The 21,628-nt window shown below is 43.2% G+C and overlaps 1 protein-coding gene across 1 annotated transcript; it reads right to left on the bottom strand.

Moving 5' to 3' along the window:
- Positions 1 to 238: 238 nt before the first annotated feature.
- On the bottom strand, positions 239 to 4,807 carry LOC131680150 (uncharacterized protein K02A2.6-like). Its single transcript, XM_058960874.1, has 3 exons — positions 3,980 to 4,807; positions 1,998 to 3,226; positions 239 to 1,604 (listed from the first exon to the last, which is right to left on the bottom strand). The coding sequence occupies exons 1-3, from the start codon at positions 4,805 to 4,807 to the stop codon at positions 239 to 241; spliced, it is 3,423 nt and encodes a 1,140-aa protein (XP_058816857.1).
- Positions 4,808 to 21,628: the final 16,821 nt, after the last annotated feature.

The following is a 21,628-nucleotide window of genomic DNA, read 5'->3' as shown; positions in this document are numbered from 1 at the left end:
TAATCATGAAAATGAAACTTCTATACCCGACCAAGAGACAACTTGTCCACGGAGTTGTTAAAATAGTCTGATATATAAACTTGAGACCAATAAAAGCGTAATTATTATCAAAACATATACGAATTACCTCCAGTGCCTCAGTGAGGTCTGTCAGCTTCCTCTGCCTCAACCAACCGCACGTAGTTTTCCAAATAAGCAGGGATTTTCTTTTCTCTGGATGGTCGCTGTTGAATTTCTTTTAGGTCGTCGTACGCACCTCGATTCGGCGTTCTCCATTCGTGAACTTTTTTGTTTGGGACACGTGTCGTTTGAGCTGTTGCCCGTCGTTTCCTGTAAGTACGAGGTTTCCCTTCCTTTCCTCCGTAACGGTATATCGCTTCGGATCGAACCTGCTGTCTCCTTTCGTACGTGCTTGACGCTCAACAATCACAGTATCTCCTGGTAGTATTTTGCAGATCCGAGCGCCACGTCGTCGATCTTCGCTCAGTTTTCCACTTAACTTAGCCTTTTGGTCTCTTGCGTTGATAATATCATCGTTATGGTGTGTCTTTCCCGGGTTTATTAGAGGTAGTTCCCGTCTTATTTTTCGTCCATACATCATTTCCTCTGGGGGGACTTTAGTGATTGAATGGCAGGCTGAATTATGAGATCTAATCGCTGATTGCAGTTCATCTTCATAGCTTTTACCAAGTGATGCGGCTATAGACATTGCTTTATTGATCAATTTCATGCAGTTTTCTACCAGACCATTTTGTTGCGGGAACAGGGGGGTAGAGAAAATGTTCTTTATTCCACGCTCGTAGCAATATCTACTGAATTCTTCGCCATTGAAAGGTGGGCCATTGTCCGTTTTAATAGTTGCTGGAAACCCTTCCTTATGGAAGATATCTTCTAATATTTTGCGAGTGCTATCGAAGTTGGTTGTCTTCACAGGGCGAGCGATAACGAACCTTGAGCGATAATCCACTACAACTAGCACATGGATTCCCCCGAATCTAGCATATGGTCCATTGAAATCCAAAGCTATCGTTTCCCAGATTGTTCTGGGAGCCATAATGCGTTCCATTGGTGGGACTCTCTCTGGTCTTCCATTCGTAGCGCAAACCTCGCAGGATTTTACCCAGTCTTCTGCATCCTTGGGTAATCCTGGCCACCAAACCCGTTCTCGAAGGATGCTCTTAAGTTTCGCTGACATCGGGTGGCCCTTATGAGCTATTTCCAAGGTTTCTCGTTGCAGTGCTTTTGGAATTACAGCACACCCTTGTTTGACGAGGATACCATTCTTTACGTAAAGTTGATCTGCGACCATCTCGAATCGACGCAACTGCGTGGGCCAATCTCCAGATTCTATTGCTGTCATAACTTGGGATAGTGTAGCGTCCTCTGAAGTCGCCTGTTTTATATGTTCTTCAGTCAAGAACCCAGCTTTATTAGCTTCTATTTTTGCAATCTCCCAGGGGCTTTCCGCTTCGTCGAATGCTTCGTCTTTGCCAGCGTAAAGTCGAGATGAGGGATCAGCTATATTGAATTTACCTTCTACATACTCTACCGTGTAGCTGTATGGGCTGAGCCTCAGAGCCCAACCGTCAGCTCGAGTGAGAGCTCTTTTCGAAGTTTCTCGGGAGCGATTCAATATGAATGCAACCCCTTTCGCGTCTGTTCGGAGCGTGAAGTGCCGCCCAAGTAGATAGTAAGAAAAATATTCCACCGCCCAAACGGCGCCTAATGCCTCTCGTTGATTTTGGGGATATCTTTTCTCTGTAGCTGTTAACGCTTTAGAGGCGAAGCTTATAACGCGAGGTGTCCTGTGAATATTTTCTTGGATAAGAACAGCTCCTAGGGCGTTTGGAGATGCGTCCGTATAAACGATTGTATTGTCTGTTTCTGAGAAATACCCCAAAGCGGTTGTGCTTTAGATTATCTTTTGCTTAGTAGCCTCAAAAGCGGTGGACTGGCGTGCACCCCATCTCCATGTTTTTGTTGTGGCGACCTCCCACAATGGACTCGTTACGTCTGCGAAATTGCTAATATATGGACTGACGAAGGAGGCTAATCCTAAAAAGCTTCGAAGCTCGGAAGAAGTTGAAGGTTCACGGAATTTCTGGATGTGTTTAACCTTAGCTTCGTCAATATGGAATCCACGCTGATCGAGCTCATGGCCCAAGAACTTTATGTGGTCCTTGTCGAATTCACACTTTTCAATGTTCAGGGTTAGATTATTGGCTCTTAAAACCTGTAGTACTTTAGCCACAGTTTTCCGTAGTTCTTCGATAGTTTTTCCGAAAATCAGGATATCGTCTATGTAGACGATGACGTTGTCTATGTCTTTTAGGATTCGGCTCATTTCTCTTTGAAAAATTTCAGGGGCGCAATTGACCCCGAACATTAGCCTTGTAAAGCGAAACATGCCATTTTCTGTAAGAAAAGTGGTTAGATCTCTAGATTCTTTCGCTAATTCCAAATGGTAGAACGCGCTTGTTAGGTCTAGCTTCGAAAAGTATTTCGCTCCGTGGAGTTTGGTTTTCATCTCTTGGATTAGAGGTAACCGATAGTATTCTCGCTTTATGGCTTTATTAGGAGCGCGCATGTTTACAACGAGGCGAAAATCATCTTTTCCCTTAGAAACAGCGGACATGCCGCTTATCCATTCAGGTGCGGAGGTAACCTTTTCTATAATACCTCTTTTCTCCATTTCTTGCAGTCTTTGCTTTGCTCCTTCCCTGTATGCGGCGGGTACATTATAATAGGCATTTTTCTCGGGTTGGACGGTTTCATCGATGCTGAATCTAACCCTTACGCCAGGCATTTTTGGGAAAACGGCGAGCTCCTCGGTTCTCGTAAAGCTATTGATCAATAACCCGACTTTTAAAAGTCCCATGTCACTAGCTGTCCCTCGACCAAGCAGGGATCGACGACCTCGTGGGACTACCAAGAATTCTGCAAGAATAGGAGGCTTACTAGCTCCCACTACCTCTATCTTTACTTTGAATACGCACTCAATCTTCATAGGCTGGTCAGTTGCGTATGCCCGCAATATTGAAGAGTCTGGTAGCTTGACTTCCCTAATCATTACCAGGCCTTCCCTAGCGTCTTGTTGTAACTGGTCCCAATCTTGGCCTCCGATTACATTGGCATCGGCTCCGGAGTCGATTAGAAATTCTATTGGGGTGGATGAGTCAAGTTTGCATTTTATTAGCACGTCCTTTATTGAGAGTGTGTTTATTTGCTGTGGATGAATTTGCAATATAGAATGTCATTTGTATATATCTTCAAATTTAATAAGGCGCTAAAGTGTTTGGTATTGTATTGAGAGTTTTCCTAAGTGTTTCTTCATTAAAACCCCTATTTATGTCTAGATTTAATAGTCATTCAGTTGGGTGCATTCTGATTCTCTGGTTTTATTTAAAAGGTGTTATTTTCGTCATAATGATTTTTTTTGACTGATCGACCGTTCCATGAGATGATTTCTAGGATTATGAGGAAGTTATGTTATTTTGGCTAGATGGGTACTATTACAGCAATCATTTACAAACATTTCACGTTTAGTGACTTCTTTTACGAACCAAGATAAGGAAACAATAAAAACAAGCCGAGGAGTGGGTGGGGAGCGGTCATTGTCACATCCATGCATGAGGCATAAAATACCCGTCGCAGGTTCAGCTAGGCTCAATTTTTATTGAGGATTATTGGGGCTTATTGGTGCTAGGCAATAGCTCACATGTTAGCACAATTAAAAAATACACAACCATTTTGGGATGAAGTTGTTCACAACAATAATACGGATATTTGTACGGATTACAAGATTTATTTTGTAATTTAGGCAATGAATTATGTATTTTTGGTTTCATTAATTTTTTTCCCAACGTATAACATTCGATTAGAAATAAAAACGAGATAAGCTGCTTGTTAGAGTTCATAGGGGAATTTTTATCCAGTTCCGAAAACAAAATACTAAGAATATTTTAAAAGAAAATCATACCTGGCTGTCATAATAATCGGTTTTCGATTCGCGGTTTTCCTCAGCCAAGTTAGTCTCTTTCATTCGACACGTGGCGACGAAATGACCGCGGGCACCGCATCGATGGCAATTTCGACTCTTTGCTGGGCATTCCTCTCCTTTATGTGCTGGTCGGTCGCACCTGGAACAGCGTCCCCGCTTTCCGAGTTTATACCGGGGCTGCACGTGACTGCGGGATGGTTGAGGGTTATTGTTATAGTTACTGTTCCAGTTAGGTCTGTGGTTTGATGGTCTAGGTCGCCGTTGAATTTGTGGAGTGTTTCGTGTTCTTGCTACTGCTTGTATATTTATGTCAGAGTTAACGACAGGAATCGATTCTGCTTCGAACGCCTCGCTTCTTGTTGCGGATTGCACAACGAACGCCACATCATGGCCAAACGTACGCGCAGCCTTTGCGAGCTCGCGGTTAGTCATGCCCTTGAGCAGTTGAGACCGCACAAAACGTAATTGATCACTTGCGCTGTATCGGCAGAGTTGAACTTTCGCCATGAGGCGTGCATAGAAAGACATCGTTGATTCCCCGTTATCCTGCTTCATTTGGGAAAACGCCTCGTGCTCGGCGGCTGTGTCTGTCATGCTGTGGAAGTATTCGCTGATATTAGAGACCATTTTCCGGTAGCAATCGGGTTCATCGAGACTTGGTCGCAATCCGGCCGCTCGAACGATGGTTTGTAGATCGTCACCCATTGCCAGATACAGCAGTTTTGCCTGACGAACGGGATTCGTGATGTTGTTCAGAGAGATGGCAATCTGGAATTTTTCGATGAACTGACTGAATGCTTCCCACATGCCGGTCGCAACGATGTCCTTAGGGAAAACTGGGATACCTTCTAAGCGCACTGCTGATTGTCCTTCAGAAGTAGTGACAGTATCACTGATCCGGCCCCAAGAATCGCCCGCTGAGTTCGAAGTAGCACCACTATCACCCGATCTGGACGTAGTTCCGGCTTACTCCCACGGCTTTTCGAGGATTACTTGGGCCAGATCCACGATTGCTTTCTGCAGCCCTGCAAACATTTCAACGGTGACGAAGGAAGGTTGTTCAACGGTCACGTTCGGTGCTCCTTTCGTGTTCCTTTCACCCTCTGGATCCAATTCCTTCTCTGGATCCGTCTCATCATCCAAAAGTGTTTCGACGTCGCTTACTAATTCCTCCGCCTCCTCGGTCGACGCAAGCATCCCCTCTGGGATTATTCGAACGTACCTTCCGGCTTCGTTGTCCATTACCCCTGACGAAGTCATATGGAAGTACACATTATCATTTATTTAAAGGATTCGATGGATCTAGTAGTACTCGTTGTTTTATAATTCGCATATAATACAAGGTACTAAAACCTGTTAGTACATATCCCGGTATGCCCACCAAGAATGAAAAAAAAACTCGAGTGAAACTAGATGACAGCAAAAGATCTGTGACCAAAACAATATGGCTGTCCCAGCTCATTCAACGAGAGAAAGAAATAAGAAAAAAAAACCCAATCCGGGCCGAGACCTCTCATTCAGCGTTCGTCCCGAAACGCTTTCTGTATAGAGAAAGAATCTAGTCATTGGTCGTTTGCGTCTCTTTCTAATTACAAGCACAATGCGTCCCACACTTGCCATTTTTAGCATACATCCCGTCATGCTGTTAGCTTGCACACGTCCCGATATGCAACTCGAGTAGCCAGAACTCTTAGCATACGTCCCGATACGCCGATATATACATATTTTTTTCTTTGCACCCGTCCCGATGTGCAACACAAACAAAGGAATCGAGATGGTCTCTCGCCACTGCATATCCAAATGCATTCATTCATGCCGCTCCGTCCCGAAACGCTTAGGCTCAACTTAGAAGGAACTAGAAAAATGATGCGAACATTTCTCTAGAACGAAATAAAATGGCCGTCCCAGCTCATTTTCCCTTCGTTCCTAAAACAAAAACAAAAATGGCCGTCCCGGCTCATTTTTCTTTCTTCTCTGAAAGGAAACGAAGATGGCCGCACTATTTCCATGCTTTATTTTGCTTTTTTAATTTATTTTTCACTGAAAATCAACTTTTTCTGAGCGTCCCGCATCATTGTGATTTTCTTTTGAGGCGTCCGTCCCGGAAACGCTTTAAAAGTGGGTAAAAGAATCTATGTGCTAGCAAAAATGCCGCATAAGAGCTTACCTTTGCTCGTGCCTCTCCAGCAAATTAGCACTGATATTCTCACTAGTTTGTTTTCTTTTTTTTTCACTATTATACTATTTTCCTGCGGTAGACGATTCCCACATGAAGCCAATAGTTCTTTTGAGCCTCTAAAATAAGGCATAAAAGAACGCTGGCAGGATCGCCATTGTGGAATTTGGTCCCTCGGTCTGCGGGAATCGCCTATCGCAGGAGCCACGCACTGCACAACCTACACCGACAACAGTTGACTTACGAAAGAGGCAGAGTCTTGCGGTTGCCCGAGTTCGTTGAGTGAATGATGTATGTCGAGAGCGTGAGAGTATGTGTTCGTTCGTTTGCAGGAGATGAGAGTATGCAATGCGTTAGGGTGTACCCCACAGTCTGCTTCACTTATCGCTTGTTTTCTTTTATCAGTGTTGTACTGTTTCGCTTCGGTGCGCAGTGTAATATTTGGTATGGTCTTGGTTCTGGAGGAATCCTTAGAGGAACAGGAGCTAGGTCCTTTATGCGTCTCTCTTCCGGCGATTCCTGGGCGTCGCAGATTGTCCATCAGTTCCGGTGTGGATATAGCGTCCGCACTGATGGGGCTGCGGCTACCCAGGGACCTGAGCGGGTATGTGGGGATTAGGACGTCTGTCTGAGCCGATGGGTTCGTGGTTTGCGGCGTTTTGTATCGTGTTTTTATGCGATGCTGTTGGCCTTCTGCCATAGCCGCTCTATCGAATTTTGACGAGGGTGAGCGAGGGGGTGGAGTGTTGTGCGGTCTTGGAAAATCCTTTGAGGAATAGGCGCTAAGTCCCTTATGCGTCTCTCTTCCGGCGGTTTCTGGGCGTCGCAAGTTGTCCGTCAGTTCCGGTGTGAGTGTAGCGTCCGCACTGACGGGGCTGTGACTGGCCAGGAACCTGAGCGGGTATGTTATTATTTGGTATTCTATCAGATCCGATAGGTTCGTAGTTTGCGGTGTTCTGCGGTGTATTTCTATGCGAAGCTGTTGGCTTTCTGCCATAGCCCCTCTGTTGTTTTTCTGCGAGGCCGGATGGGTCGACAGTTGAGGTTGCGGTATTTGCTGGTTCGAATGATTGTCGATATGTTGGTTGTAGCAGCGTATATGTTTTGGGTTCTGGGTAGTGTTTGATTCGGTATTATATCTCGGAAAATCCTTAGAGGAATAGGCGCTAGGTCCCTTGTGCGTCTCTCTTCCGACGGTTTTTAGGTGCCGCAGGTTGTCCGTCAGTTCCGGTGGGAGTGTAGCGTCCGCACTGACGGGGCTGGGGCTACTCAGAGACCTGAGCGTGTATGTTGGAGTTTGGTCGTCTAACTGAACCGATGGGTTCGTTGTTTGCGGCGTTTTGGGTCGTGTTTCTAAGCGATGCGGTTGACCTTCTGTCATGGTCGTACTTTTTCCGATGTCGTTTGTTGTGTGCATTGATACATGGTTGTGGGGGAAGGTTGGGGGTGAAGGGTAGAGGTGTTCTGCAGCAGTTTGATTATGATTTTTTATGGTTGGTGGGCGTGCTTGGTCTTTGGTATATGTTGTTTGATTGACCTTGAAAATTTACTAAGACATGGCATGTGTCTCGTCAGACTCGACATTGATTCGACTGGTTCCACCTTCGTTTATGCTGGGGTATTTGCTTCTAGAACTACTCTCATTAGTGTTAGTGCTGGTGCCAGGTCCATCTAATTTGGGTTTTTTGGAGCGAGCCCTAGTTGCTGGTCCGGTCGGTGTTACAAATTTCGTTTGGTCGTTCTGATCCGAGGATGTTTGTATTCGCAGCTGAGTGTTAGGAGCTGCTTCATCGGCGCTTTCCCCACTTGTTGCAGGTCCGGAGTCTCGGATTTTTTATTCCTTTGATTGTGTGCAGCTACTCCGGATTCATTGGTGTTGTTTTTAGCTTCAGCTTTGGTGGTTAGGAGTTCTCCTAAGATTTTCCTGTACGCGTCTTTGTATTTCCCAAGTTCTTCCTTCAGGGCATCGATAATAGGGTTGCTCTGCTGCTTGGTGGCTGCTTGTCTGCGGAGTTTTAGGACTTCTTCTCGTAGGGCTTTTATTTCGTCATTCTGTTTCCGGGCCTTCTCAAGTTCTTGGCGGAGCTCTCTTATTAACTGGTCTTTTTCGCTATCCTGAGATTTGGTTTGGTTGGCGTATGTTGAGGGCTGCTCAGCTTTCCTAAATTCCGCTCGTGCTTCTCCATAGGTGAGGTTGTTATCAATTTTGAATTTGATCACCGCTGCCTCTTTTTTGTAAATCGGACAGTTCCGATCTGTGGGTCCGTGATTGCCTTCGCAGTTTCGGCAGTACTTGTCCTTCTTACACGGTTGGGTATTGTGTGTTTCGTGTTGTTCAGAGCAGGTAGGACAAATGGGGGCTTCTGGACAGTTTTTTCTGGAGTGTCCGTATTTGGCACAGCCGAAGCATAAAAGAGGTGATGGGTAGTATCTGCGCACAGGGAGCCGAATAAGTCCGAAGTAGACATGTGGCGGGAGTTGTTCTTTAAAAGTAAGGACTACCAAAGGAGTGTTCCGGATTTGGTTATCACTTCGTTTAGTTATTCTTCTGACACTGTGGACGCCTTGCGAAGCAAGGTTTTCTCTGAGGGCTTCAGGTTCCATGTCGATTGTGTCTACATCGTAAACAACTTCTTTGGTAAAAGTTTAGAGAGGGGTGAGAAATGATCTCGACCGGGGTGCCGTCGACTAATTGTTTGAGAGTTAGTAACTTCTGGTAGGTAGAATGAGAGCTGGTGCGGAGAGTATATTTCGTGCCTCTTGCTTCCTTGGATGCATTAACCAAACTTTTGGATCCCGACCCAGTAGCTGCTGCAGAGATTTGTGAATGATGAATGGATTGGACGGGAGTTTGGCTGAAGGAGGGGTGGTGGTGGGTTCTGTATTATGCTGTTCATCATTTGTACTCACCGCTTGCAGGAGGAGGGTTTGTGTGAGGATCGTGTCCCCATCTTGTCGCATCCACAAAGGTAGCGTGGGCGACAGTTGTTTTCCTCCTCCATCTGGGGGGTCGTTTACCCCCATATGGCTATCTGGTTCAGGCCGAGTATGTCAACCACTGACACGATTTTCCTCTGTTTGATACACCTAGGAGGATCGATATAATTAAGCACTCTCTTCAATAATCAAGTTAGCCGATTTTCTTCTATTACTATCACTGGGCTACAGTGCAATAGCACTCACTCACTTTACCCCAATAGACGTTTGGGGGGTCGGGGCGGTACGCTACGAGCCCGACATCAAAATATCACCACAGCTCTTCTTCGCTGTGTACAGATTCAGCCGGCGTTTAAAACAATAAGCACACACTCGGTAATTTTCTCTGATCTTCACAGACGTCTTGTGGGAAGGGGGTAAAATAATTCGCACGCAACACGTCTGGTTGGCAGAGGGATTGTTTTCGCCTGTATTTTTGCCGTTTGCACTGCTTTGCACTATATCACAATAGAGATAGCAGGCTGGTTGGCTAGGCAGCCGCCTTGGCGAAAGAAATACCGCACTAATGCACTTCAAAAAAAGAGGTTTTTGATCACTTAGGAGGCTGTTTGACTATCACTGAACTTGGCACAGCCTTGGAACACTATGTCTCACAGCGGACAGCAACCGTTTTGACGATATCGAACCGATTCAACTGAAACTGCGCTAGATAGCCCGGAGCAAATTGGCGTACGTGTGGCACGTACCGTGTGTTTACTCGAACTGACAGTGAAAAAGGGGGGTGGTTATGTATCTTAACATTAAAAAAATCAATTTTTCTCCATACATTTTTTCTCAAAAACAGTGAAATTTACTGTTACATGAAATTTTATAGTAAATCTACTGTGAGAACATGGCATCGAACAATGTTAAATCAGTAATAACTATAATATTTATTGTTTTATGATTGTTTGTAGGGTAAATGCTATTGTAAAATTCTATCCGCGAGGTCTATAGATACACAGTTGCACAATCAGTTTAAAAACCCGTGGAAATTCTTTTCCAATATATCCAACGATAAAAAAATGTGCAACATTTAAAACTTTCAACAAGTTGCAATTGCTACTTAGGTGATAGCTAGCGGGTAACCCGTCTTCCCGGACGACTTTAAATGCAGTGGACTTCTCTGCGTACAGCTCTGAGCACTCTTTGTCCCACCACGGGGTGGGAGACCGTCTATGGGTATTCGCGCTGGGCACTGGTTTAGTCTGAGCTTTATTCGCGCTGTCGAGAATCACTCTGTACTCTTCCTCCGGAGGAAGCTCTTGAATGGATTCGATTTTAACGGATATCGCGGTCGCGTAACTCTTCCAATCAATGTTCCGTGTGAGGTCATACGAGACATTGATTGTTTCTGATGGTCTTGAACCGTTAGCAATTGAAATTACGATAGGCAAATAATCGCTACCGTGAGGATCAGCCTTCCACATGCAATCTAACTGTAGCGATGTCGAGCATAGCGATAAATCCAACGCGCTTGCGCGTGCTGGTGGTGTAGGAATCCGCGCCATTTCTCCCGTGTTTAAAATGGTCATGTTGAAATTGTCGCAAAGATCTTGGATTAATGTTGATCTATTATCATCATGACGACAGCCCCATACCGTACCGTGCGAGTTAAAGTCTCCCAGAACTAGCCGCGGTGCCGGTAAGGATTCCGTGATATTACAAGGCGTTCGGTTCCCGACTGAGGTTCTAGGAGGAATGTAGATGGAAGCAATGCTTGACAAGCGACAATTTCAATGGCTGGTGTCAAAGGGAGGTTAATTCGGTTGAAAGAATAGCACTTTTTAATCCCCAAAAGTATTCCTCCATAAGGGTTTTCTCGATCCAGACGAATTATATTAAAATCGTGGAAGTTGAGATTAAATTGGAAGTTAACCAAGTTTCACATAATGTCAAAACATCACATTTTAAATTGTTTAGTAAAAATTTGAAGGAATTGATTTTCGGGAGGATACTTCTGCAATTCCACTGCAGGACAGTGATCGAATCAGTGACCTCGTTTGATGACTTAGTCGTCGAAGTGTACGATCGCTGCAAGGAGGGGCCATTTAGCAGTCGACTGTTTCAAAAATGTTTGAACCATAGGGAGAAAATGTATCAGAATGCTTTTAAGAGGATCAGTAACATTGAAAGCTGTGAAAATTAAGTCCACTATGTCAGAAAATTTCATTATTTATTTATTTCGTCAATCGATGTAGACTGGTATAGTTACAGTAATGTTTACATTTTTCTTATTTACTAATATATATATATATATATATATATATATATATATATATATATATATATATATATATATATATATATATATATATATATATATATATATATATATATATATATATATATATATATATATATATATATATATATATATTTATTTATTTATTTATTTATTTACTGGTCTTCGAGTTACTCGTACAGACAGTTTCTTAATTAATATTAATTCTATGTTTAAAGGTAGTCTTAGTAATGCTAAAATCATATTTGTCAGCTACATTATTAAAATTACGACAGCATACATTGAACGGATTGTTTTGAGAAAAAAGAGTACGATATATTGGTAACCGAAAGAAATCAGTTCGTCTGGTGGGTCTAGGCTGTATGTTGAATCGGAGCTGGTTCAGCAACTCCGGGCTATCTATATTGTTTCCCAGAAGATCAAACACGAAGAGCCGTTGCAGCATTATCCTCCGACTTGCAAGAGTCGGCAAACGTAGAAGATTGCATCGATGTTCATAGGGTGGTAGACGAATAGGATCAGTCCAAGGTAGTAACCGCAGAGCGTAACGAACAAAGTGACGCTGAATTCGTTCGACGCGGTTGATTTGTACAGCATGATAGGGTGCCCACACAAGTACACCGTACTCGAGAATGCTACGTACAAGGGCACAGAAGAGCGATTTTAGGCAGTATACATCGTTGAATTGTTGCGTGTTTCTTTTGATGAACCCCAATACGGCATATGCTTTGGCTGTAGACATTGCAATGTGCTGCGCGAAACTCAATTTGCTATCGAGAAGAATGCCTAGATCCTTAACTGTGTTTACACGGTTGATAATGCTTGTTGACATTCTATAATCAAACGTTGTTAAGTGCCTGTTACGACAGAACGAGATCACATTACACTTTTGTACGTTTACTTCCATCCCGTTTTGTGTGCACCAATTTAGCAGCGAATCGATATCGGCTTGGATGGCACAGCAATCGACTGCCGAAGCAATTACACGAAAGAATTTCAGATCATCCGCGAACATGTACTTAGGAGACTGTATAGTGGAGCACAAATCGTTTACGAATAAAATAAACAGTAGCGGGCCTAGATGACTTCCCTGGGGAACACCCGACTCTATCACAAACGGAGATGATCTCATTTCATCGATACGAACGTACGCACAGCGTTCGGTGAGGTACGACAATATCCACCGTGTCAACCATTCAGGAAGTCCCATTCGTTCGAGTTTGGCCACCATTAGCAAATGAGGCACTCTATCGAACGCTTTAGCAAAATCCACATAAACGGCATCAATTTGTTGACGTTCACCAAGCGCGCTATTTAGTGACGAAACGTATGCCATAAGATTTGTACTTGTCGATCGTTTTTTCACAAATCCATGCTGCCACTCGGAAATAATATGGTGCACCTTCGGATACAGCATATCATGAACGAGGCTTTCGAAAACTTTTGGTAAGCAACTCAAAATTGAGATGGCACGATAATTCTCAACATCATTCACGCTACCTGTCTTATGGATCGGTGTAATAGCTGCTGTCTTCCAGACACTCGGGAAAATTCCTTCGAACAATGATTTGTTGAAAATTATACTCGCAGGAACAGCAAGCGCTTCAGCACATTTTTTAATGAAAATAGGCGGCAGACAATCCGGACCAGCTCCTTTGGCACCATCTAGTGACTGTAGTTTCAGCTCCACATCGCGTACCGTAAAATTGAAGAGCGACATGTTCAGATCGAACATCGGTAGGCTATTCAAATACGCTTCAGACAAAGGTGGTCGGTTATTACTTTGCACACTTTGAAAAAAGGATGAGAATAGGTTTGCCGATTCAAACGGGGACTCAGCGGTAACATCCTTGTAACTGACACGTTGGGGGATTCCCTGCGACTGTTTCCGATTTTTCACAAACGACCAGAACGAATTAGGATCCTGCTTAAGGTTTTCCTCCGTGCGACGAATATAGCAACGAAAACAATGCGTAAGCATCGAGTTATATTCGCTCTCAATAGCATGCAACTCAGCTTTATGTCTATCATCTCTCCAGCGAAAAAAACGTTTTCTAACTTTACGAAGGCGGTTCCGCAGATGCTGTAACTCAGTATTCCACCATGGTTGCCTGCTACCGTGAGCACGACGGGGTCGTTTCACAGGTACATTGTCACGAAGTATAGCATCTGTTTTTTCATATAAACATGATACAGCTTCATTAACACTGCACCCATCCAAAATCTCATCCCATCGAATGTCGGCGAACAATCTATTAACCAGATCGAAATCACAACGGGTGAAGTCAAAGCCAGACGGGTATTCAAAATCAATTGCATTTTGCTTCACATCGTTCGTCTCAAACAGCAATACAAAAGGTCGGTGGTGCTGGTCGATTTTAAGCAGTGGTAACGGTGGCTCCAACAATTCCACACAACTATTATCGCTAATAAACGCTAAGTCGAGCAGTCTTCCATTCACGTTCACTTTATCGTGAATTTGAAACACTCCGTTGGCTAAAACAGACTCGACCAGAGATATTTCCTGTTCCGACGAAGCATTCAATGGCAGCAAACAGTTTAAATTTTCATCCGACATCCAGCGTAATTGAGGAAGATTATAATCCCCAACAGTCAAAACCACGTCTCGATCACCCGCCAGATCCATTAATTTTTTTACACATATTGCATGTTGATCGTATAAAGAAGTCTCACTTTTGGGCGGGAGATATATAGTGCAAACTATCATATCAAACTTCGGCGATGAGATTCGAACAATAATCTGCTCCAATTGCTCGCAGCCAGAAATGTGAATAGCAGAGCTCTGAAGGTTGTTTTTTACTCCTATCAAAACCCCCCACCTCGTCTGTGTTGGCTGGTTTGGGGGTTTCTATCACAACGGTAAATCGTATAGTTTAGAGCTAGCTCAGAGTTTGAAACGTCGTTGTTCAGCCAGGTTTCAGTAAAGGCAATAACATCATAATCGCACTGAGAAAGTGATAGTAGTAATTGATTTGTCTTACTCCGGACCCCACGCGTGTTCTGATAGTAAAGCGAGAAAGGACGGTAACTGTTTTCACGATTCGGACCTCGACAGTTGAAAGTAGTAGAGCGATGTGCAGACGGAGGTGCGCGGATGCAGGGTAACGCAGCCGATAGATCTTGAGCATCGGTAGAAGTTTGTGTATGGCAGTAGGCAAGTGCGAAGAGTGGCTCATTGTGATTTAGTGTCTGCAGCGGCTGGCAAAAAGCGAAAAGTATTTCGTCTGTTCGACGTGGGCTGGAAATCAAATGGTCGGAAAATAATTCCCTTCTGCCAAGTTGAATTTGATAGTGCTAAATCTTTCAACTGCAAATCAATGCCAGCTTTAAACGAAACAAACGAAAGTTCATCGAGTGTTTTGCCTTTAGGTACAAGTTTAACAACGTCCACAGCTGTGTCTGTTTTTAAATTGTTCCTGATTAGCTTTTCGATTTGATGCACTGTTGCCTGAGGATCGAAACCAGATAAGTACAGCCAAAACTGTCTATTCTTTCTAGCTGCGACCAATGGTATAGTGTCGTCCGGTTCAATATCTTTTGTACCTTCGAAAATGTTATCGGTGCGATGCGGTGGTTCATTCGGGATTAACAGCCGTGGTCTCTTGCGTGAATTCGGGTTACGTGGTGTAGTGGGAAAGGGCGTTCGCTGGAGTATTGTATCAATCTTCGTTGTGTTGAGTGCAATTTCATTCCTCAGCTCGTCCAGCACCTTGTTCTGCTCATCAACCATTGACTGCATTGCATTGTTCGTGGATGAAATTACTTGACGAAAACAAGCGTTTGCCATCATTTTCATACAAGCTTTGCACATCCAAAACAATTGTGAGCATCCAGATACAGCGTCACGAATTTCCGCTGACTGGTGAGCACATTTGAGGTGAAAAGATGATTTACAAAAGCCGTTGCAAACTATTTCGTCGGCCTTGTCAAGACTGCGAGTACAAGCACAACAAACAGGCTCCATTGCTTTTTTCCGTACGACCTCAACACAAAGCGAATGCGGTGCAGTTTTTTGGAGATTTTCCGATATAATTTGACAAACAGCGTTGAACTCCGAGTCACACCGATGCAGTGATGAAAAATACGTCAGATATGTAGTAATCCACAACGAATAAATCCGAAAAAAACGATAAAAACACAATATTAGCACAGAGAGATAAAAACAACTAACCAACTTGTCTAACCTTGTTGCCAGGTTTTATATATATATATATATATATATATATATATATATATATATATATATATATATATATATATATATATATATATATATATATATATATATATATATATATATATATATATATATATATATATATATATATATATATATATATATATATATATATATATATATATATATATATATATATATATATATATATATATATATATATATATATATATATATATATATATATATATATATATATATATATATATATATATATATATATATATATATATATATATATATATATATATATATATATATATATATATATATATATATATATATATATATATATATATATATATATATATATATATATATATATATATATATATATATATATATATATATATATATATATATATATATATATATATATATATATATATATATATATATATATATATATATATATATATATATATATATATATATATATATATATATATATATATATATATATATATATATATATATATATATATATATATATATATATATATATATATATATATATATACGTAATCATACGTCTCCCAACCTTTGAATGGAACGGATCGTTATATTTCACAGTGGTGTTCGGTGTGTAAATTTCAGTGATTGAAGGTCATCCTTTGTTCGTTCGTTAGCTGCCATTCTGCTGGTGCCGGCAGTAAATCCAGTACATTGTTTTCGCTGGTGCGGAACAATCGACGTTGTTTGCAGATAAGTTTTGCTTTATTTTTTTTTCCTCGTTTGCTTTCTTTCCTTTTCCCTACTTTTACTCTACCTTGTAATCAAATAATAAGACACATTCCCGTGTATATAACGCTCTGCCCTCGTGCTTAAATGGCCGAGGGCGAAATACCATCTGATGTAATCATGGAAGTCCCTGATCCCCCTAATACTCGCATTGCTCCCCGTATAAAGCAGTACCCAGAAGGTTCCTCTGGGCCATGGGTGGTATATTTTCGGACCGGAGAGAAACCGGTTAATATATTAAAACTTTCTCGAGATCTGACTGCTAATTACACGGCCGTAACTCAGATAACACGTGTTCGGGCAAACAAGATACATGTTCTAGTGAATGATCTCGGCCAGGCAAACGCGATTGCTTGCTGTGAGCGCTTTACGCGGGAATTTAAAGCGTACGTGCCTTGTGTGGCCTGTGAAATCGATGGGGTAGTGTCCGAACCGGGCCTGAAATGCGAAGAACTGTTGGAGCACGGGGTTGGCTGCTTTAAGGACCCCTCACTTGAACAGATTAAGATCTTGGAATGCAAACAATTGTATACCGCAAACACCGAGGGAGGTAAGACTACCTACTCTCTATCAGGCTCGATTCGGGTGACATTCGCCGGGTCCTCTCTTCCCAACTACATCCTCCTTGACAAAGTTCGCCTGTTCGTACCGCGGGTCATGAACTGCAGCAATTGCAAGCAGTTGGGCCACACAGCCACATATTGTGGAAATAAGAAACGATGCGGCAAATGCGAAGGAGAGCATGAGGATGACTCTTGCGACAAAGAAACTGAAAAGTGTATTTGCTGCGGGGGCCCTTCACATGCTCTTAAATCATGTCCTGCGTACAAGCAGCGCGGGGATAAAATTAAGCGCTCCCTTAAGGAACGCTCAAGGCGTTCTTATGCAGAAATGCTAAAGAATGCTTCGCCATCTGTCCTGTCCAAAAATCCCTATGCTGGTTTGGCTAACGTTGAGCAAGAATCTGACGACCCACGAGAGGGAACATCTTTGGTTAACCCAGGGGAATCCAGGAAGAGGAGAAATCCAGCCTCCCCTACATTTCCTCGTAAGGGTGCCAAGGTGTCGTCCACTCAGAGTGCGCCATCTACAACCAATAAATCCAACGGAAGTGATGCACAAAAGCCGAAGCAATTTGCTCCAGGACTTGGAAATATTAATTCTAACAAGGAGTACCCACCACTTCCAGGGACATCCAAAACCCCAAGTGTCCCCTTTTTTCAAACAGATACTCAGTCCAGTTGCGGACTAATGAAATTTTCTGACATAGTGGACTTAATTTTCACAGCTTTCAATGTTACTGATCCTCTTAAAAGCCTTCTGATACGTTTTCGATGGTGGAGTTCTCACTTGCCCAATTATCGTGCAACAATAACGCCCCAGGGTTAGACAGAATCAAATTCAACTTGCTGAAGAATCTGCCTGACACTGCAAAAAGGCGCTTGTTGAATTTATTTAACAAGTTTCTTGAGGGTAACATTGTCCCTTATGAATGGAGGCAAGTGAAGGTCATCGCCATCCAAAAACCAGGAAAACCAGCCTCCGACCACAACTCGTATCGGCCGATTGCAATGCTGTCCTGTATTCGGAAGTTATTCGAGAAAATGATCTTGTTTCGCCTCGATAATTGGGTTGAAGCAAATGGCTTACTGTCAGATACACAATTTGGCTTCCGCAAAGGCAAAGGGACGAACGATTGCCTTGCGTTGCTTTCTACAGAAATTCAAATGGCCTATGCTAACCAAGAGCAGATGGCATCAGTCTTCTTGGATATTAAGGGGGCTTTTGACTCAGTTTCTATCAACATTCTGTCAGAGAAGCTGCACCAGCATGGTCTTTCGCCAATTTTAAATAACTTTTTGCTAAACCTGTTGTCTGAAAAGCACATGCACTTTTCGCATGGTGATTTAACAACATCGCGATTTAGCTACATGGGTCTTCCCCAGGGCTCATGTCTAAGTTCCCTGCTCTACAATTTCTACGTGAATGACATTGACGATTGTCTTGCCAATTCATGCACGCTAAGGCAACTTGCAGACGACGGGGTGGTCTCTGTTACAGGGCCCAAAGCTGCCGACTTGCAAGGACCATTACAAAATACCTTGGACAATTTGTCTGCTTGGGCTCTTCAGCTGGGTATTGAGTTCTCCACGGAGAAAACTGAGTTGGTTGTTTTTTCTAGGAAGCGTGAGCCGGCGCAACTCCAGCTTTTATTAATGGGTGCAACGATCAACCAGGTTTTCACATTTAAATATCTCGGGGTCTGGTTCGACTCTAAAGGTACCTGGGGATGTCACATTAGGTAGCTGAAACAGAAATGCCAACAAAGGATCAATGTTACTGATCCTCTTAAAAGCCTTCTGATACGTTTTCTCCCTATAGTGCAAACATTTTTGAAGCAGTTGACTACTAAATGGCCCCTCCTTGCAGCGATCGTATCCTTCGATGGCTAAGTCATCGAACGAGGTCACTGATTCGATCACTGTTCTACAGTGGAACAGCAGAAGTATCCTCCCGAAAATCGATTCCTTTAAATTTTTACTAAATAGTTTAAAATGTGATGCTTTCGCATTATGTGAAACTTGGTTAACTTCCGATATAAATCTCAACTTCCACGACTTTAATATAATTCGTCTGGATCGAGAAAACCCCTATGGAGGAGTACTTTTGGGGATCAAAAAGTGCTATTCTTTCAACCGAATTAACCTTCCTTCGACACCAGGCATTGAAATTGTCGCTTGTCAAGTTTTAATCAAAGGTAAAGACCTTTGCATTGCTTCATCTACATTGCTCCTAGAGCCTCGGTAGGGCACCGAACGCTTTGTAATATCACGGAATCCTTACCGGCACCGTGGCTAGTTCTGGGAGACTTTATCTCGCACGGTACGGTATGGGGCTGTCTTCATGATGATAATAGATCAACATTAATCCAAGATCTTTGCGATAATGTCAACATGACCATCTTAAACACGGGAGAAGTGACGCGGATTCCTACACCACCAGCACGCGCAAGCGCGTTGGATTTGTCGCTTTGCTCGACATCGCTACAGTTAGATTGCATGTGGAAGGTGATCCCTGATCGCCACGGTAGCGATCATTTGCCTATCGTGATTTCAATTGCTAACGGTTCAAGACCATCGGAAACAATCAATGTCTCATATGACCTCACACGGAACATTGATTGGAAGAGTTACGCGACCGCGATATCCGTTAAAATCGAATCCACTCAAGAACTTCCTCCGGAAGAAGAGTACAGGTTTTTGGCTGGCTTGATTCTCGACAGTGCGAATCAAGCTCAGACTAAACCAGTACCCAGCGTGAATACCCATAGACGGTCTCCCACTCTGTGGTGGGATAAAGAGTGCTCAGAGCTGTACGCGGAAAAGTCCACTGCATATAAGGCCTTCCGGGAAGACGGGTTACCCGCTAGCTATCAACATTACGCGTCGTTAGAAAGGCGAATGAAGAATCTAATGAAAGCCAAAAAACGCAGTTATTGGCGCCGGTTCGTCGACGGGTTAACGAGAGAAACAGCGATGAGCACTCTTTGGGGTACGGCTCGACGTATGCGTAACCGTAATAGTACCAACGAGAACGTGGAATATTCAAACCGTTGGATATTCGCTTTCGCCAAGAAGATCTGTCCGGACTCTGTCCCGGTACAGAAAACGTGCCGCGCCGCGTCTGCTCACGATACCGCGAACGAAACACCGTTTTCGATGGTGGAGTTCTCACTTGCCCAATTATCGTGCAACAATAACGCCCCAGGGTTAGACAGAATCAAATTCAACTTGCTGAAGAATCTGCCTGACACTGCAAAAAGGCGCTTGTTGAATTTATTTATCAAGTTTCTTGAGGGTAACATTGTCCCTTATGAATGGAGGCAAGTGAAGGTCATCGCCATCCAAAAACCAGGAAAACCAGCCTCCGACCACAACTCGTATCGGCCGATTGCAATGCTGTCCTGTATTCGGAAGTTATTCGAGAAAATGATCTTGTTTCGCCTCGATAATTGGGTTGAAGCAAATGGCTTACTGTCAGATACACAATTTGGCTTCCGCAAAGGCAAAGGGACGAACGATTGCCTTGCGTTGCTTTCTACAGAAATTCAAATGGCCTATGCTAACCAAGAGCAGATGGCATCAGTCTTCTTGGATATTAAGGGGGCTTTTGACTCAGTTTCTATCAACATTCTGTCAGAGAAGCTGCACCAGCATGGTCTTTCGCCAATTTTAAATAACTTTTTGCTAAACCTGTTGTCTGAAAAGCACATGCACTTTTCGCATGGTGATTTAACAACATCGCGATTTAGCTACATGGGTCTTCCCCAGGGCTCATGTCTAAGTTCCCTGCTCTACAATTTCTACGTGAATGACATTGACGATTGTCTTGCCAATTCATGCACGCTAAGGCAACTTGCAGACGACGGGGTGGTCTCTGTTACAGGGCCCAAAGCTGCCGACTTGCAAGGACCATTACAAAATACCTTGGACAATTTGTCTGCTTGGGCTCTTCAGCTGGGTATTGAGTTCTCCACGGAGAAAACTGAGTTGGTTGTTTTTTCTAGGAAGCGTGAGCCGGCGCAACTCCAGCTTTTATTAATGGGTGCAACGATCAACCAGGTTTTCACATTTAAATATCTCGGGGTCTGGTTCGACTCTAAAGGTACCTGGGGATGTCACATTAGGTAGCTGAAACAGAAATGCCAACAAAGGATCAATTTTCTCCGAACAATAACTGGAACATGGTGGGGTGCTCACCCAGGAGACCTGATCAGTTTGTACCAAACAACGATATTGTCGGTGATGGAGTACGGGTGTTTCTGTTTCCGCTCCGCTGCGAACATACACTTCATCAAACTGGAGAGAATCCAGTATCGTTGCTTGCGCATTGCCTTGGGTTGCATGCACTCGACCCATACGATGAGTCTCGAACTGCTGGCGGGCGTTCTTCCGCTAAAAAATCGATTTTGGGAACTCTCATATCGATTGCTCATCCGATGCGACATTCTGAACCCGTTGGTAATTCAAAATTTCGAGAGGCTCGTCGAGCTTAATTCTCAAACCCGTTTTATGTCCTTGTACTTCTACTACATGGCACAGAGCATCAATCCTTCTTCGTACAATCCCAACCGTGTCCGTTTCCTAGATACTTCTGATTCTACTGTATTCTTCGACACATCCATGAAGGATAAGATTCGTGGAATCCCGGACCATATACGCCCGCAGGTGA

Source organism: Topomyia yanbarensis, chromosome 2 (genome assembly GCF_030247195.1).
Source record: "Topomyia yanbarensis strain Yona2022 chromosome 2, ASM3024719v1, whole genome shotgun sequence".
Lineage (NCBI taxonomy): Eukaryota > Metazoa > Arthropoda > Insecta > Diptera > Culicidae > Topomyia > Topomyia yanbarensis.
This window is presented reverse-complemented; position numbering and strand designations above follow the sequence as displayed.

Bases quoted from the DNA above. Each gene is read 5' to 3' on its own strand.
- LOC131680150 (XM_058960874.1), bottom strand. From the start codon at position 4,807: ATGTGGGAAGCATTCAGTCAGTTCATCGAAAAATTCCAGATTGCCATC. The intron at 3,227-3,979 runs GTATGATTTTCT...ATTCATCCACAG, and splicing joins CCGATTATTATGACAGCCAG to CAAATAAACACACTCTCAAT. The intron at 1,605-1,997 runs GTGGGAGGTCGC...AACTTCGAAAAG, and splicing joins GCAGACGTAACGAGTCCATT to AGCTCTCACTCGAGCTGACG.